The sequence below is a fragment of the Anolis sagrei genome, chromosome 4 (genome assembly GCF_037176765.1).
Source record: "Anolis sagrei isolate rAnoSag1 chromosome 4, rAnoSag1.mat, whole genome shotgun sequence".
Taxonomy (NCBI): Eukaryota; Metazoa; Chordata; class Lepidosauria; order Squamata; family Dactyloidae; genus Anolis; species Anolis sagrei.
Window position 1 is genome coordinate 234,251,604 of NC_090024.1, and position 19,546 is coordinate 234,271,149.

Below are 19,546 nucleotides of genomic sequence, written 5' to 3' on the forward strand. Positions count from 1 at the left end.
GTTGCATTGCAGCAGGTGGTCTGTGGTTTGCTCTTCTCTGCACTCGCATGTCGTGGATTCCACTTTGTACCCCCTTTTCTTAAGTTTGGCTCTGCATCTCGTGGTGCCAGAGCGCAGTCTGTTCAGCGCCTTCCAAGTCGCCCAGCCTTCTGTGTGCCCAGAGGGGAGTCTCTCATCTGGTATCACCCACGGATTGAGGTGCTGGGTTTGAGCCTGCCACTTTTGGACTCTCGCTTGCTGGGGTGTTCCAGCGAGTGTCTCTGTAGATCTAAGAAAACTATGTCTTGATTTAAGTCGTTGACGTGCTGGCTGATACTCAAACAGGGGATGAGCTGGAGATGTCTCTGCCTTGGTCCTTTCACTATTGGCTGCTACTTCCCGGCAGATGTCAGGTGGTGCAATACCGATTAAGCAGTGTAATTTCTCTAGTGGTGTGGGGCGCACACACCCTGTGATAATGCGGCATGTCTCATTAAGAGCCACATCTACTGTTTTAGTGTGGTGAGATGTGTTCCACACTGGGCATGCAGACTCAGCAGCAGAGTAGCATAGCGCAAGGGCAGATGTCTTCACTATGTCTGGTTGTGATCCCCAGGTTGTGCCAGTCAGCTTTCGTATGATGTTGTTTCTACCGCCCACTTTTTGTTTGATGTTCAGGCAGTGCTTCTTGTAGGTCAGAGCACGGTCCAAAGTGACTCCCAGGTATTTGGGTGCGCTGCAATGCTCCAGTGGGATTCCTTCCCTGGTAATCCTCAGAGCTCGGGATGCTTGTCTGTTCTTAAGGTGAAAGGCACATGTCTGTGTTTTAGATGGATTAGGGATCAGTTGGTTTTCCCTGTAGTAGGCAGTAGGAGCACCTAGAGCTTCGGAGAGCTTCTATTGTACCATCTCAAAGCTCCCTGCTTGAGTGGTAATGGCACGATCATCAGCATAGATGAAACTCTATGTCCCTTCTGGCAGTGGCTGGTCATTTGTGTAAATGTTGAACATGGATTATTATTGTGATGACTCAGTGATGGGAATCTGCGTTCCTTCTGAAGTGTAATACACGACTCGGCCTCGAGGGGGCGCTGTTCGCTAAGGGCGCTGCTGTGCGGCCTAGACGCGAGCGCGCATCCTCGGCCTGTGTTAGCGGAGCAGGCCATGGGCGAAGCCGAGAGCTCGGCCGGGACTGCGGCGGAGGGGAAGCCGCCTTGCCCCGCCGTGGGGACTGCGACGGAGGAGGAAGCCGCGGCGTCCACCACGGCCTTGACGACCTCCTCCTCGTCCTCTTCCATGGCGACTGCGCTCCCCCCGCCTCTGCCGCCTCTCCCCGCGCCGCCCGTGGTCTGGAGCCCCGAGGTGGAGGTCTGCCTCTTCCACGCCATGCTGGGACACAAGCCCGTCGGTGAGAAACAGAGCGAGAAAACAGAGCGAGAAAGGACCAGGCCGCAGATGAAGCCTCGGGCTCGAGTAGCTCCACTGCCCGAGGAGGAGGCGGGGCCGGCTGGGGAGAGGGTGGGAGGGAACTCCGTCTGTGCCTGCCTCTTTCTCTTCGGACTTCAACTCCCAGAAGCCTCTGCCGCTTTGGCCAATCAGCAGGCATTCTGGGAACTGAAGTCCCAAACCCCTGGAAGGCCCATTCGAATGAATGAATACAGTTTGACCCTGTCTTGGGATTTGTACTTTGGCAGAGAGGGGTGAAGGCCTGGTGGAACTACAACTCCCATGATTCCATAGCATTCAGCCATGACAAAATGCATTCAATCATGGGCCTATTGTAATGTTTACACATAACTTACACTCCCCCTGAAGCCACAGGTCCGCAGTTTGGGGGTCCTCTTGGATTCAACGCTCACACTTGAGGCTCAGGCGTCGGCGGTGTCTGGGAGGGCTTTCGCACAACTGAGACTCGTGCGCCAACTGCGACCGTACCTCGCGAAGACGGATCTGGCCGGAGTGGTCCATGCCTTGGTCACCTCCAGATTGGACTACTGCAATGCGCTCTACGTAGGGCTGCCCTTGAAGACTGGTCCAACGAGCAGCAGCCAGGATGTTAACTGGGGCTCCTTACAGAGAGAGGTCAACCCTCCTGTTCAAGGAGCTCCACTGGCTGCCATTTATTTTCCGAGCCCAATTCAAGGTGCAGTTGCTTACCTACAAAGCCCTGAACGGTTTGGGACCAGCCTACCTGCGTGACCGCATCTCCATCTACGAACCCACACGTTCACTTCGGTCATCTGGAGAGGCCCTGCTCGTGATCCCGCCTGCGTCGCAAGCGCGCTTGGTGGGGACACGAGACAGGGCCTTTTCCGTGGTGGCCCCCCGACTCTGGAACACCCTCCCCAAAGACCTTAGACAGGCCCCTACATTGGCTGCCTTCAGAAAGAACTTGAAGACCTGGCTTTTCCGATGCGCCTTCCCAGATTAGGAAATCTCCACTACCAAGTCCCATAAGCACTTTATCAGAACCAATGATTGCTGCACACCGCACATCGCACTTGCCCTAGAAGCCCTATATACACTTTTGATCTTGTACCCATTACTCTGGCCCGGCCCAGTTTTATTGTGTTTAGTGTATTGTGCCTGTTGTTTATTTTGCTTTATTCTGTTTTTAATTGTTTGATTTGCTTAGATTGTATTGTTGTGTTGTGTGTTGAGGCCTCGGCCTGTGTAAGCCGCATCGAATCCTTTGGGAGATGCTAGCGGGGTACAAATAAAGTTTAATAATAATAATAATAACTATTATTATTATAACAGGCCTAGGCAAATTGGGACCTCCAGGTGTTTTGGACTTCAACTCCCACAATTCCTAACAGCCTCAGGCCCTTTCCTTTCCCCCCCTCAGCCACTTAAGCAAGTAATTAAAAAAAACCAAAGACAATAAATTACACAACATTATCAATAAAACAACACATAATTAAAAACAGTGGGAAGGCCAAATGTAGAGTTAAAATTGGAAATAATGCTGGGACATGAACGCAAGGTGATACTGGTGTTTGTGGAAGGGCATATGAGCAGACTTAAAGAAATGTAAAGTGTATTGTCGAAGGCTTTCATGGCTGGAATCACTAGGTTCTTGTGGGTTTTTTCGGGCTATAGGGCCATGTTCTAGAAGCATTTCTCCTGATGTTTCGCCTGCATCTATGGCAAGCATCCTCAGAGGTAGTGAGGTCTGTTGGAATTAGGACAATTAGGACAATATATCTGTGGAATGGCTGGGGTGGGGCAAAGAGCTCTTCCCTGCTGGAGCTAGGTGTGAATGTTTCAACTGACCAACTTCATTAGCATTTGAAGGCCTGGCTGAGCCTGGGAAAATCTTTTGTTGAGAGGTGTTAAGATGTGCCTGGTTGTTTCCTCTCTGCTGTTTTGCTGTTGTAATTTTAGAGTTTTTTAAATACTGGTAGCCAGATTTTGTTCATTTTCATGGTCTCTTCCTTTCTGCTGAAATTGTCCACATGCTTGTGGATTTCAGTGGCTTCTCTGTGTAGTCTGAGATGGTGGTTGTTGGTGTGGTCCAGCATTTCTGTGTTCTCAAATAATATGCTGTGTCCAGGCTGGTTCATCAGGTGCTCTGCTATGGCTGACTTCTCTGGTTGAAGTAAAGTGGTTAAATGTAAAGCGCTTTGGAGGACAAAGTGCTATGGGATCATCCCTATATCACAGAATGTCAAGGCAGAAAATCCAAAAATACCTGCTTTGGACTGGGTTAACTGAGTCCACACTGCCATATATTCCATTTCAAAGCAGATAATGTGGGATTTTATTCAACTGTCTGGAAGGGGCTTAAGGCCCCTTCTACACTGCCATATAAAATCCAGATTATCTGCTTTGATTATATGGCAGTGTCGATTTACATAATCCAGTTCAAAGCAGATAATAAGACTGGAATAAGACTCTGTCCAGTTCTGTGCAAAGCACTCCAAGAAGAATATGGACAAGCTGGAATGTGTCCAGAGAAGGACAGCCTTGATGGCAAAAAAGTCTGGAAGCCAAGCCTTGTGAGGAAAGGCTTGGAGTGCTTAGCTTGGAGAAAAGAAGTCTGGGAGAAAGGAACATGATATCCCTGTTTAAATATTTGAAAGGATGTCTCATTGATGAGGAGGCAAGCTTGTTTTCTGCGGTTCTGAAGACTAGGACATAGAGCAGGACTTCAACTCTCACAATTCCTAACAGCTGGTAGGCTGTTAGGAATTGTGGGAGTTGAAGTTCAAAACTCCTGGAGGTCCAAAAGTTTGTCCATGCCTGCCGTAGAGCAATGGATTCAAACTGCGGGAAGAGAGAGCTCACCTACACATTAAGAAGAACTTTCTGATGGTAAGAGCTGTTCGGCAGCGGAATATGCTGCTGCTGGAGTCTTCTTCACTGGAGCTTTTTAAGTAGAAGCTGGGTGGCCATCTGTCAAGGAGGCTTTGATTGTATATCCCTGCCTGGCACGATGGGATTGGACTGGATGGCCTTTGGGATCTCTTCAAATGCTATGATTCTTTGTTATAAAATGTTCACTCACAAAACCTCAGTATCATTGGTCATAATCAGACACATGTTTTATTTATTCAATTCGGATATTTGCTTGTATTGCCTCCTATATGATGGTAAAGTGAACTTCAGCAAAAGATGCCTTTCTTTGTTCCTCTTTACCCATTAGGTGTGAATCGCCATTTTCACATGATCTGTATCCGAGATAAGTTCAGTCAAAATATTGGGAGGCAGATTTCTTCCAAAGTTATCTGGGACCACTTGAGTACCATGTATGACATGCAAGCACTGGTGAGTGTTTCCCCACAAGAAACAGGCTATTCCAGTGTTGTTTGTTGTTTGTATTTACTTTTATCTCTATGATTGACATGCAAAGCAGCTGAAAACAACTGAAAAACAGTAACTTAATATCTCCAGCGTATAAGTATTAAAACACAATTAAACATTGGTTTAAATCACTTAAACACAGTTAAAATACTTCATTTTAAAGCTTTCATATTTAAAGAGTATCTCTCATTTATTGTCAGTTTTCTTTGTTTTAAAATACTTGGAAATATTTTGCATTTGGGTGGTAAAATTTTATTTGTGAAGATACTGACTTTACATACTTTTTCATAAATATTCAATTGTCATTATAACTATTTCAATAACACTAGTATTTATGTTGTTTCCAAGCATGAGTCTGAGATTCTTCCCTTTCCCAACTCAGAAAAAAACTTCATTCTCCCTGAAGAAATTATCCAAGAGGTAAAAGAAGGTGAGATCCATTAAAGGCTTTTATATCAGTGCCATGTGTTGTTTATATACCACAGTTTTGAACTTGGGGCTCTTCTACTATGTTTAGTCTTTTTGACTGTACTTCTCCACATCTCTACTCAGACCTTAGTAGTTTTAAAGCCAATGTATGTGCGTATGAGGTTGAAGCCTTATAGTACAGTTCAGCTATTTCTGTTGTCTGCATTCAAATTATTTCCAACTTATAGTGGCCTTGAGGTGAACCAGTCATGGAGTCTATTTGGCAAGATTAGTTCAAGGGAAAATGGCCATTATTTTCCTCTGAGTGAGTCTAGCCCAAGGATAGATTTCCATAGGTTTCATAGAGAGATTCCATAGATTTGAAAGGCTACAGATATGCCCTTGTGTGCTTGATAGGCCTTTCCTCAGATAGGTATATTTGGAACTTCTTAGGAAATACTTAGAAAAGACCATATATGATTTAAAATACGGTAGTTTTCCAAACTATGTGTTCAGCTTCAGTGTGTAGGTGTGTTATGTGAACATAAGGAGACTATAACAAAAATTTTGGAAATGTATATTATTATCTTACAAATCATATATTATTTTAAAAGCTTATATAAATCAAAGGTTTGCATCAGATATGGTGTCCTCTTATGTTTCGTTATGACTATTTATGTACGTGTCCGTATTTCTTATAAGGGGTTGGTTAACCTCTAGTTTGCCCGTAAACCTGAATTACTGTGTCGCCAAATGAGGCATGTCTAAAAGGTGTGTCACTAACATGAAATATTTGAAAAGTTCTGCATTTGGTGGTTTGGTGGACCACCAAACGCAGCATTGCCCAGACACAAATCAAGGAACATGAAAGGCACTGCAGACTAACTCAACTAGAGAAGTCAGCCATAGCAGAGCACCTGATGAACCAACCTGGACACAGCATATTATTTGAGAACACAGAAATGCTGGACCACTCCAACAACCACCATGTCAGACTACACAGAGAAGCCATTCAAATCCACAAGCATGTGGGCAATTCCAACAGAAAGGAGGAAACCATGAAAATGAACAAAATCTGGCTACCAGTATTATAAAAAAATCCTAAAATCAGGACAGTAAATAAAGAGCAACACTCAAAACAACAGGGGCATTCCAGAAAGGAAAATTCAGGGCCAGCTAAACTCTCCCAACAAAGGATTCTCCCAGGCAGCAACGCGCCAGGCATTGAAGCTGCAAGGCCATTGAATGCTAATCTAGGTGACCATTTGCAACATTCACACCTGTCTCACACAGACAAGGGATCTTTCTTCCACCTTGGACATTCCATATATCTGTCTGTCTGTCTGTCTATCTATCTATCTATCTTGCCTAGTTTCCAACAGACCTTACAAGCTCTGAGGATGCCGGCTAAAGATGTGGGCGAAATGTCAGGGGAGAATACTTTTGGAACATGGCAATACCAGAAAACTCACAGCAAGCCAGTGATTCCAGCCATAAAAACCTTTGACAATTCTTCTTTGTAGTCATATATTAAACTTTTTGCCTTGAAGTCTTCATTGGTAGAGATAATTTTAAAGAAATTGCCAGGGCAAGCTGATTGCTAGCTGTGGTAAAGCAGCAAGATATCTTGGACCAACCTTGAATGGTTAGAATGTTTTGATTCTTTGCACATTTCTTCTACAGTGGTTCATGTGAGCCACAACTTGCAAGTATCAAGAAATCTGAAATTGTGTGAAAGAAAGTAATTCAGGACATCAGAGAATGAATTACCCTTTAATCCAGGATAGATTACTGCCCTGAGGACACATCAGCCAACAGAAATGAAAAGAAAAACTGATTTTGTACTCACAACATCAGTTTGTTCCCTATTATGGGTTGTTGTAGGTTTTTCGGGCTGTATGGCCATGTTCTAGAAGCATTCTCTCCTGATGTTTTGCCTGCTTCTATGGCAAGCATCCTCAGAGCCTGAAAGACCTACAACCCAGTGATTCTGGCCATGAAAGCCTTCGACAATACATTGTTCCTTATTATTTCCCATAGGAAAAGTAATGAATGAAGACGAGATCAAAGAAGAAATAAAAGAAGAGATGGAATCACATGCAGGTCCTGAAGAAGGTAATTCTAGCTCAGGAAAACTATATAATCTGTACCAGTGATTCCCAGACCTTGCTCCTCTGGGCATTTTGGACTTCAACTCCCAGCAGCCTCAGCCACTTTGGTCAACGGTCAGAGATACTGGGAGCTGAAGTCTGAAGCATTGTTTGGGAATCTCTGATCTATACAATGACATTAACTCTGTGGTGCACTTCAGTCTGATCAACAACTGCATTACGTGTTAGGAAGATCCATTTCCTGATGCATTACAGAAACAAGAAGGTGCACACTTAAACACCAGACCCTATTGACATTCAAAAACAAAATACTCAATTTCTTTCCATTGTTGCTAGAGTTTTCCTTTTTCTGCTTACTCAAGTATAAGATGAGTTTTTCAGCCTTTTTTTAGGCTGAAAAAGCCACCCTCGGCTTATACTCAAGTCAAGGTTATTTATTATTTTACACTATTATTATTATTATTATTATTATTATTATTATTATTACATTTATTATTTTACTCTATTATTATTACATTTATTATTTTACTCTGTTATTACATGTTTGAAGCAGAGAATATCCTAACATGGAATATCCTAACATGGAATTAGATGCATATAGACCACTCAGGCAAACTCAGGCCCGGGGACCGGATCCAGCCCCTTGGGCTCTTTTTGCAGGCACTCCTCTCTCTCATCACCCTATTCTTCCTTCGTTCTCTCTTTCCTTCCCTCCCATCCTTCCCTCCCTCTTTCTCCTTCCCTTCTTCCTTCCTTCCCTTCCACCCTTTCGTCCCTCCTTCCTTTCATTCTCCTTCCTTCCTTCCTTTTTGCATTTCCTTCCTTCCCTCTTTCCTGCCTCCTTCCTGCTCTCTCAAGGTGTCCCATTGAGATGGGGTGGGGGGGGACTGATTTTCTGCTGCTCTAGAGAATCAGGGCACAAGGGAGCAGTGGTTTCAAATGGCAGGGAAACAGATTTGACTGGAAAGATTAGGAAGACCTTGCTGAGAGTAAGAGCTGTTGGAGAGTGGTATAGGCTGCCTGGGAGTGTGGCGGAGACTCTGGAGGCTTTTCCACAGAGGCTGTCTTTTGAGAGTGCTTTGATTATGCTTCTTGCATGTCAGAGGGTTGGACTGGATGGCCCTTTGGGGTGTCTTCCAGCTCCAGGATTCTCAGATTCTACATCAGGTGTAGGCAATACAGGGTCTAATGAATACACTTTTCCTCTCCCATCTACCATCCCATCCTGACAAAGGCTAACCCTTTTGGGATCCAAACATTTCCAGTCTTTCCTTCACTTTCTGATTCTGAAAAAGAAGAGGAAGGGGAGGGAAGGACAGGGAGGGGACTTGGAGAACCCACTCCCTCCTGGTCCACCCACCCTGCTCCAGCCCACCATGCAGCCTCCAAGTTAGAAATATGATACAGACCTATCACCATAAAGGGCTTGCATTGTCTTAATTAGCGGCCACAATGAAAAAGATGACCTCCAAAGCATATTCTTTCATGTGATTTTTATTCTAGTCTATGCATCCCTGGGAAGCCTAGCCAAACCAGCTGAAAAGCCAAGCAGCAAGGAGAAGGAGAGGAGCTCCTCCGAATCGGGATCCAAAGAAGGAGGGGACAAAAGGAAGCGGAACAGAGCCACCGAGAAGGTCTTAAATGCAAACAGCAATCCTTCCAGTCCAAGTGCTGCAAAACGGCGCCGGACATAAAATTAGCAAGCGGAAGAAACCCAACATGCATTTGAACAGCAGAGCCTAGGAAGCAAAAGGTTTTGGGACATCTAGTTTGCTAGAGCAAAGGGGGAAATGACTAGTAAGGGAGCAGGACGTATGGGCAAACATGAGCTTGATTCTCTCTCTTCAAAACAGATAGTTTCCTGATCAGCAGAAATAAGTGAAATTTTTAGGATGAGGGGAAAGCTGTCTGCTTTACAAATGTTAAGTTGACTAAGCAGATCTGGTGGCAGGAAATTTTATTAACCCACCACTGCATGCTGTGTTCAGCTCAATTCTTAGAATGAGCATTTTAGGAGGGAAAGGGAACCATGGATCTAAAGTGGCTGATTTCAGCTTTCGGTCTTTTTTATGTCATGAAATGGAGATGCTAATTTTGATGACTGCAGTTTGGTTATAGCCATCAGTGTCCGTCTATCAGCAAAACATAGTCGTTTCTACTTTTTCCTACTTACCCATAAACGATTTTGCTATACCAAATATGAACAAGTCTTTTTGCGAACAGCACAGAATGCAGATTATCTGAGTATGAAGGAGAATTTTCTTTGCTTTTGTTGTGACCAGTTTTGCCTTTCAGATACTGGAGACGTATATAATGTTCAATATATTGTCGAACGCTTTCATGGCTGGAATCACTAGGTTCTTGTGGGGTTTTTTGGGCTATAGGGCCATGTTCTAGAGGCATTTCTCCTGACGTTTCGCCTGCATCTATGGCAAGCATCCTCAGATCCTACCTCTGAGGATGCTTGCCATAGATGCAGGCGAAACGTCAGGAGAAATGCCTCTAGAACATGGCCCTATAGCCCGAAAAAACCCACAAGAACCTAGTATATAATGTTGTCAGGTTGTAGAAGCAAAACGACGGCATTGTTTCTATATATAATAGTATACCACATTTCTTGAAATGTGGCTGGAAATCATTCTTGTTTCAGGAGTGGAGTATAAATCTCAGTGTGAGTAAATCCATTTAAGTCACTTGAGTGGGAGGCTTTTTGTCAGACTGGGACAATAATGTAAATATGTATTTTGTATTATTTTTTTATTTAATTTACTTGAGAAGCATTATTTTTGTGAGGAGTTTCTAAATGGAGTTAATTTTTAAAATTGTAGCTTTCTTCTTTCCTTTCAAAAGAACTTTGAACTTTAAAGCAAACATTGTTAAAATCTGATGTCACATACTGTTTCTGGGTGATCTGATAGCGAAGTGCCCTTGTTGTTGTCTTTAAGATACTCACCTGCTCCTTGAAATGTAACTTTATTTTGGTGGACCTCGAAAACATATTTTTGTAAGAAAAAGAATAAAAGAAGGGAATGGAAGTGGCTAAAAGTTGCCCAATTTTGCCTTTGTGTTACTTATTTATTGATTTATTTATTGCAAATAATAATAATAATAATAATCTTTATTTATACCCCGCTACCATCTCCCCAAGGGACCCGGTGCGGCTTACATGAGGCTAAGCCCACACTACATCAATAACAAAAGCAATAACAAAAACAATACAATCCAATTCAATTAATATAAATCACATAAACAATAAACAGTAATACACAAGCTGGGTCAAATGTAATAGTTTAAATTTTTTTAAAAAATAACGCTGGGCATGAACAAGGTGGGATATAAGTGGTATAGGGTTTTCAAAGAGAGATGAGGGAACACAGTCAGTCCTAAATCAGTGGTAAAGTGCATTTGAGGGCATATTGCTGAGAGTTTTCCTTATTCTGGAAAGGCACACTGGAACAACCACGTTTTCAGGCTCCTCCTAAAGATTGCCAGAGTTGGGGCATGTCTGATGTCCTTGGGAAGTGAGTTCCAGAGTCGGGGGGCCACCACCGAGAAGGCCCTCTCCCTCATCCCCACCAATCGCGCCTGCGAAGGAGTTGGGAGTGCAAGCATATACCGCTTTCTCTACCTCAAGAGGGACTCAAAGCGGTTCAAGTAAATGGCAAAATTCAATGTCTCACAAAGTATAAAACACAACACATAGCTAAAATAGCATATAATAATAGATTTAAATCAGTGAACTATAAAACATACAACATACACAACGTAACATACAACATTGGATATTGCACCAATCTCAGTTACTTTGGCTGCTTCAACTCACTCTCAAAATGCTTGTTTAAATAGCCACGTTTTGAGTAATTTCCTGAATGTCAGGAAGGAGTGGGCTGATCTGATCTCACTGGGGAACGGGTTCCACAGCCGAGGGGCCACCACTGAGAAGGCCCTGTCTCTTTTCCCAGTCATACCTCTGGGGTAGTGGGACCGAGAGCAAGACTTCCTCAGCTGATATTAATGTTCAAACTGGCTCATAGAAGGATAGGTAAGATGGACCGGAACCATTTAGGGATTTATAGGCTCAGGCCAGTAGCCAGTGGAACTGATTCAACAGGAGGGTTGAATGCTCTCTGTGAGTCGCTCCAATGAGTCCAGGATCACTCCCAAGCTGCAAACCTGTGTCTTCAAGGGAAGTGTAACCCTGTCCAACACAGGCTGTCACCCTACACCCTGTTTGTCCTTACGACTGACCAGGAGTACCTCTGCCTTATCTGGATTCAATTTCAATTTCTTCACCCTCATCCAGACCATCACAACCGCCAAGCACTGGTTCAAGACCTGAACAGTCTCCTTACCAGCAAGTGGAAAGGGTGGGAAGTCCTGAGTCCTTTATTACTTGTGAAAAGAATTAGTAATGCTTTAAAATGACCATGCTATGGAATCCTGGAATCTGAAGTTTAGGTGCTAACAGCCTTGTAAAACTACCAGTCCCATGATTCAACAGCATTGAGCCATGGCAGCTAAAGTGGTACCAAACTGTATTAATACTACAGTGTAGATACACCAGTTGGAACAAGCTGCTACAGCAGGACCACAAGGTGTTTCTCAAGATACCTGCCTTCAACATTTCACAAATTCTTCAATTCAGGCACTAGCTGACTTCAGAGGTAAGTCTTGCAAGGATTGAATCTGCAGAAGTAGCTACAGTGATCCTGTTTGAGAGTACAGGATCCCAGTTACCCTTTTATATTTTCAAGTTTGATCAAAGCCTTCTTAGACGCAGGCAAATGGATGCAAACTTTTCTCATTTGAGAATGTTATTCCAGATTACTGTCAAATCAGCTTGGATTTAGAGGGTTGGTTTTTTTTTTTTGGTTTTTTTTTTTTTGAAGGAGGGACCTCCAATGCAACCTGCATTCAAAAGCAGGTTCTGCAAACTCACAGCTGTGTCCTTAAATTAGTTTAAACCTGCATTGCCAATGTTGAAGATGATGGGAGCTGTAGTCCAAAATGTTAACCACATATTTCCAACCTCTCATAGAGAATATAGAATTTTTTCCCCCATTAGGAAGTTTCCAGGGACTGCGGTGGCACAACGGGTTAAACCACTGATCTGCTGAACTTGCTGACCAGGAGGTCGGTGGTTCGAATCTGCAGGACAGGATGAGCTCCCGCTGTTAGCCCCAACCAACCTAGCAGTTCGAAAACATGAAAATGTTAGTAGATCAATAGGTACGCTTCGATTTATTTGTTTATTTATTTACGACATTTATATGCCGCCCTTCTCACTCCAAAGGGGACTCAGAGCGGCTTACAAGATATATATACATACAATATATTATATTATTAGCATGGTACAATATCAGTATTATATACTAGCTGTCCCCTGCCACGTGTTGCTGTGGCCCAGTCTGTGTATATGTTTTGTGTGTGTATAAATATTTGTGTATATGTATATACGTGTGTTTGTGTTTATATATGTGGTTTTGCACATAAGTTGTAATGTGTTTTTAATGTTTGGCTTTTTATGTCTCTTCTGTGTTTTTCAGTGTTTTTTTGAGTGACGGTCACTTGTTGGCCTAATAGGTGTATTGTGTCCAAATTTGGTGTCCATTTGTCCAGTGGTTTTTGAGTTATGTTAATCCCACAAACGAACATAACATTTTTATTTATATAGATACCTATAATATTGATCCTAATATTATAATGTAATACAATACTAGTAATAAAATAGAATAATTGCATATTATATATTACAAGTAAGATTAGTGATAATACTGCAGTATAGTGGTATAGTACAATATTGTAATATAATAATAATAATCATCATCATCATCATAATCTACGCTAATAATATACTAACCGTTCCCTGCCACGAGTTGCTGTGGCCCAGTCTGTGTATATGCGTTTTGTCTGTCTGTGTGTATCTGTGTATATATGTGGTTTTGCGCATGTGTTGTAATGTATTCTTTTTTCTTTCATTTTTTGGCTTTTTAAGTCTCTTCCGCTGTGTTTTTCAGTGTTTTTATGATGAAAACCTTCCCTTTCGATGGGAAGGTAACAACACTCCATGCAGTCATGCCGGCCATATGACTTAGGAGCTGTGTATGGACAACACCGGCTCTTCGGCTTAGAAATGGAGATGAGCACCAACCCCCAGAGTGGGACACGACTAGACTTAATGTCAAGGTGAAACCTTTACTTTTACTTTAGGAAGTTTTCCGGCTCTGATACACGCAAATTGGCTAATCCAGCAATTCCTTGTCATTACAAAAGCATTGATACATAGAATTTCCCGTTGTCTTGGCATCAAAGCAACGTAATGTGTGTAGATGGCTCTAAAATAAGTTGAAAATTCCAGATGCAAAGGAGCTCAGTTTGCACAGCAGAACAGGAATTGCAGTTGAGTATTGTAGGCCTATTCCCTAGGATACAATTTAAGCATCCAAACCGTTCCAGGCTTGGTGGCCTCATTTTCCATTATTCATACCCTTTCTCACAAAACAATAATAGGAATGATAACAGCAGCTATCTTAAAACTTTGCAAGCACTTGATGCAATTCCTGGAGGAACTCGCCAATTCAGCAAGGATGTGCTGGGAGGAAAAAAACCCATTTGAATTATTAAATGAGACCCACTCCAGCTATCTCAAGTGACAGCAACATGTTGCAAGTAATGGGGGAAAGGAAGATTTATACATTGGTAGACAACACTGAAATTGACTAAGTTCTTTTAATAGGGAGCGCAAGCCGCAACAATTTAAGAACTCGGCCACGGAAAGTGGTCCCTTGCGATGGCTGTGAATTTATTTTAACAGCTTCCCCAAATATTGCAAGTTGTCGAGGCAGTTTTATAGGCTTAATGTTTTTCTTCTCCATTGTGGCTACAATATATATTTATCTTAGAAACAAAGATCCTAAACAGCCATTTTCCTTGTGAGTTTTAGGAATGATTCTTAAATGATGGAAGAAAATCATTGCTTTTCGGATGCTATCAGTGTTGGCATCTGCTTCATTAAACTAATCTCACTGCAGTCCCAGCATCATACATCCCAAAGATATTGTAGCACCAGGGAATTGGGGGACTGCACTATTTGCATCTAAAACAGGGCTTCTTAAGAATATTTTATGTAGGGAATGTTACTCGAAGCGATATTGCATGGATCAGTGTCAGCCTGTGAGTCATCAGCTGCTAGTATACAGTGGGTTTCCAAGAAAGAAAGCAAATACAATAATAATATGGCACAGTTATTGTATCAGTCACATCATGAGATTGTTCGTAGTTTGGGAGTTCTCCTAGATTCATTGCTGAGCCTGGAGCCCCAGGTCTCGGCGGTGGTCAGGGGAGCTTTTGCACAATTAAAACTTGTGCACCAGCTGCGCCCGTACCTTGGGAAGTCTGACTTGGCCACGGTGGTCCACGCTTTGGTTACATCCCGTTTAGATTACTGCAACGCTCTCTACGTGGGGTTGCCTCTGAAGACTGCCTGGAAGCTGCAGCTAGTCCAATGCTCGGCAGCCAGACTACTAACGGGCGCTGGGTACAGGGAGCACACCACTCCACTGTTACACCGGCTCCACTGGCTGCCGATTAGCTTCCGAGCACAATTCAAAGTGCTGGTGTTAACCTATAAAGCCCTAAACGACTCCGGCCCTGTTTACCTCTCCGAACGTATTCTCCCCTATGATCCATCAAGATTATTAAGATCATCTGGAGAGGCCCTGCTCTCGGTCCCACCGGCCTCGCAAGCGCATCTGGTGGGGATGAGGGACAGGGCCTTCTCGGTGGTGGCCCCTCGACTCTGGAACTCTCTCCCACTGGAGATCAGAACCGCCCCTTCTATCCTGACATTCAGGAAACAGGTGAAGACGTGGTTATGGAGACAGGCATTCTATGAGTGAGCCAGCACCCTGAGATATGGATGGAGGACGATGAACAACGATTTTAGTGTGACGACTGACCATTGTAGTTATTGAATGTATTTGCTGTTTTAATGTTTTATTGTAATATGAATTATGATGTTTTATTGACCGTATTATGGTTGGAAACCGGTCTGAGTCCCTCAAGAGAGGTGAGAAGGTCGGTATATAAAACTTTTAAATAAATAAATAAATAAATAAGAAAGGAAAGATTAGAGAAGACAATGATGCTGGGGAAGGTAAAAGGAAGAGGGGCTGACCAAGGGCAAGATGGATGGATGGCATCCTTGAAGTGCCTGGATTGACCTTGACGGAGCTGAGGGTGGTGACGGCCGACAGGGAGTTCTGCCGTGAGCTGGTCCATGAAGTCACAAAGAGTCGGAAACGACTGAACGAATGAACAACAATTGTATCAGTCCTTCTGCCTGTCACATTTGTGTCATAAAGTAAAATAAACCACATGTAGTTCACGTTTGATCAGCCCACACACTGCTTTGCCAGAGAAAGAAAATATGCCACACAGACGAACAATAAAGAACAAGTTGTTTAATTTTCATAGTTCAGAACAGCATATGTATAATGTGACCAATTGCATCAACTCGCATAATGTCCTTTTATGAGAAATTTAAAATGATCTTTCTCTGTCCACGTTTGTTTGTTTATTTATTTAGGTCATTTGTATCCCGTCCTATCTCGACCTCCACAGAGGGACTCAAAGCGGCTAACAGACCCCATGGTGCCCACAACCAAAACATAAATATACAAATATTTGGCCTTGCGACTGACCAGGAGGGCCTCTGTCTTGTCTGGATTCAGTTTCAATTTGTTTGCCCTCTTCCAGACCGTCATAGCTGCCAAGCACCAGTTCAGGTCCTGGTAGGAAGTAGCAGGTGGGAAGGAGTGACACAATTGGATATCATCTGCGTACAGATGATACCGTACCCCGAAACTCCAGATGATTTCCGCCAGCGGTTTCATGTAGATGTTAAACAGCATGGGGGACAGTATAGAGCCCTGAGGATATATGTATAATGTGATCAATTGCATCAACTCTTGGACACAAGACACCGCTCAGGCCAACAAGTAACTATCACTCATAAAAGCACTGAAAAACACAGCAGAAGAGACTTAAAAAGTCAAAAAACAAAAATTACATTACAACACATATGCAAAACCACATATATATACACAAACACACATATACACAAATATATGCACACACATAGACACACACAAAACACATATACACAGACTGGGCCACAGCAACGGATGGCAGGGGATGGCTAATATATAATATTTGTAATATTATAATGTAATACAATACAATACTACTTAATATTATAATGTAATACAATATAATACTACTAATAATTTTTTGTTGTTGTGTCAGAAGTGACTTAAGAAACTGCAAGTCGCTTCTGGTGTGAGAGAATTGGCCGTCTGCAAAGATGTTGCCCAGCGGACGCCTGGATGTTTGATGTTTTTACCATCCTTGTGGGAGGGTTCTCTCATGTCCCTGCATGAGGAGCTGGAGCTGATAGAGGGAGCTCATCTGTGCTCTCCCCAGATTCGAACCTGCGACCCTTTGTTCTTTAGTCCTGCAGGCACAGGGGTTTAACACACTGTGCCACCGGGGGCTCCTTACTGCTAATAATACAATGTTATAATTAGATATTTATTATATGTAATATTACTAATAATATTACAATGTAATGGAATAGTACGATATAGTAATATATAATACTAACATTGTACTATGCTAATAATATAATATATTGTATGTTGCTCTACTCCGAACTCAAGAATGGAAAGTTGGTGGACAGGAAAAGAGATTTAAAGATGGGCTCAAAGCCAACCTTAAAAACTGTGGCATAGACACTGAGAAGTGGGAAGCCCTGGCCCTTGAGCGCTCCAGCTGGATGTCAGCTGTGACCAGCAGTGCTGTGGAGTTTGAAGAGGCACGAATGGTGGGCAAAAGAGAGAAATGTGCCAAGAGGAAGACCGCCTTTCACCTGGAAACCATTGCACTCACTGCGGGAAAAGACGCAGATCAAGAATTGGGCTCCACAGTCACCTACGGACCCACCGACAGAACACCGACCTTGGAAGACCATCATCCTTGGACTACAAGGGATCGCCTAACTAAATAGTGTATGAGTTGCAACTCAGGGTAGTTTTCATCTTGCTCCGAAACACCACCACACCAAAGCTGTAGATTTTATAGTTTATTGAGAAAAAGGCAAAGTCAAAACATAGTATAGCAAATGCAAGAGTTCCATAGGAGGACACAGGCTTAAATGCAAAGACACAGTTCCCAAGAACCAAAGGCAAAAACATGAAGCATACTCCTTTAAGCAATGGTCAAACAAGAGTCCATGGTAAAACAGTTGAACACAAGATCTAAAATCCCAGAATAAGGAAGCCAAAAGCTTCCTCAACCAGAGAAGTCAGCCATAGCAGAGCACCTGATGAACCAACCTGGATAATATTTGAGAACACAGAAATGCTGGACCACTCTCACAACCACCATGTCAGACTACACAGAGAAGCCATTGAAATCCACAAGCATGTGGGCAATTTCAACAGAAAGGAAGAAACCATGAAAATGAACAAAATCTGGCTACCAGTATTAAAAAAACTCAAAAATTACAACAGCAAAACAACAGAGAATAAACAATCAGGCACATCAAATCACTCCCAACAAAAGATTCCCCCCAGGCACTTCCAAGCCATTAAATGCTAATCAAGGTGGTCAGTTGAAACATTCACACCTAGCTCCAGCAGACAAAAGTCCTTTGTCCCACCCTGGTCATTCCACGGATATATAAACCTATTTTCCTACTTCCAACAGACCTCACTACCTCTGAGGATGCAGGCGAAACATCAGGAGAAAATGCCTCTAGAACATGGCCATATAGCCTGGAAAAACCTACAACAAACCAAGCCAAAAGCGTGCAGCTTAAAGCCAAGGTTAATCCATGGAAAGTTTGCATGGAAAGAGCCACGTTGAACTGACAACGCCTGTTTGTCAGCCAGAAGGCTAAATACCCTTTGCAGTCATGAACGCATTGCGATAACCTTTGGCAGACTTGGCTTCACGTTTACTAGCTAAGCGAGAACTTCTCCGGACCCTTAATTGCAGGCGATCCTGCCTGCTCATTAATTTATTATCTTCAAGGCTCTCTAACCCCTTATCTTGGTTTACCAGCTGGGCTGGATCACCGTGGGAAGGCAAAGGAGGCGAAGACATCACCACCTGGCTGTGTGGGAATTCACTCTCGTTTTCAATCTCACTAACTTTCTTTTCCCCTGAGAACTGACTTGCTGTTTCCCCTTCTGCAGCCTCACCGTCAACCCTGTCTGAGACAGGAACAGACATCTGTAACCCATCATCCTCCTCATCAGGGAACTCTGGCTCACAAAACACACAGGGCTCAGCTTCAGACTCAGAGTCAAGCTGCTGAGTCACAACAGTATATGTGTGTGTGTGTGTGTGTACATATATATATGTGTGTGTGTGTGTACATATACACTAGCCGTCCCCTGCCACGCTTTGCTGTGGCCCAGTCTGGTGATCTGGAAAATAAAGTAATGGTTTCTAATCTATGTAATGTCTTGATGCTTGTGGATAAACAGTATTTCTTGCTGTTTCTTTGTCAGTGTTGATGTGGAGATTGTCTGGTTTGCCTACTCTGGAATAGGCAACATATCATTGTCCTTCTTTAGGGGTTCCTTTCAAATCTATGATACTATATCTCCCTGTGTGTGAATCATGTATATCTATCTATATCTACGGCTGGATGGCTCTTTGTCAGGAGGGCTATTAGATTTTCTTGCCCTGGTGAAGAGAGTTGGACTGGATGGCCTTAAGTATTTCCTGTTGGCTATGGGGGTTCTGTGTGGGAAATTTGCCCCAATTCTGTTGTTGGTGGGGTTCAGAATGCTCTTTGATTGTAGGTGAACTAAAATCCCAGGAATTACAACTCCCAAATGTCAAGGTCTATTTTCCCCAAACCCTATCTGTGTTCATATTTGGGCATATGTAATATTTGTGCCAAGTTTGGACCAGATCCATCATTGTCTGAGTCCACAATGGTCTCTGGATGTAGGTGAACTACAACTCCCAAACTCAAGGTCAATGTCCACCAAACCCTCCTAGTGTTTTCTGTTGGTCACAGGAGTCCTGCGTGTCACCTTTGGTTCAATTCCATCATTGGTGGAGTTTAGAATGCTCTTTGATTGTAGGTGAACTATAAATCCTAAGAACTACAACTCCCAAATGACAAAATCAAAACTTTTTGAGTGAAGGACATACATTGGATTGTT

At 43.1% G+C, this 19,546-nt stretch overlaps 1 protein-coding gene across 1 annotated transcript; it reads left to right on the forward strand.

The window, feature by feature from the left end:
• Positions 1 to 1,076: 1,076 nt before the first annotated feature.
• On the forward strand, positions 1,077 to 10,352 carry MRGBP (MRG domain binding protein). Its single transcript, XM_060771976.2, has 5 exons — positions 1,077 to 1,387; positions 4,628 to 4,749; positions 5,134 to 5,215; positions 7,234 to 7,308; positions 8,808 to 10,352. The coding sequence occupies exons 1-5, from the start codon at positions 1,144 to 1,146 to the stop codon at positions 8,996 to 8,998; spliced, it is 714 nt and encodes a 237-aa protein (XP_060627959.2). The 5' UTR covers positions 1,077 to 1,143; the 3' UTR covers positions 8,999 to 10,352.
• Positions 10,353 to 19,546: the final 9,194 nt, after the last annotated feature.

Excerpts from the sequence above, each read along its gene's own strand:
- MRGBP (XM_060771976.2), top strand. The coding sequence starts at position 1,144 with ATGGGCGAAGCCGAGAGCTCGGCCGGGACTGCGGCGGAGGGGAAGCCG. Across the intron at positions 5,216-7,233 it reads TATCCAAGAGGTAAAAGAAG|GAAAAGTAATGAATGAAGAC; the intron begins GTGAGATCCATT and ends TATTTCCCATAG. Across the intron at positions 7,309-8,807 it reads ACATGCAGGTCCTGAAGAAG|TCTATGCATCCCTGGGAAGC; the intron begins GTAATTCTAGCT and ends TTTTTATTCTAG.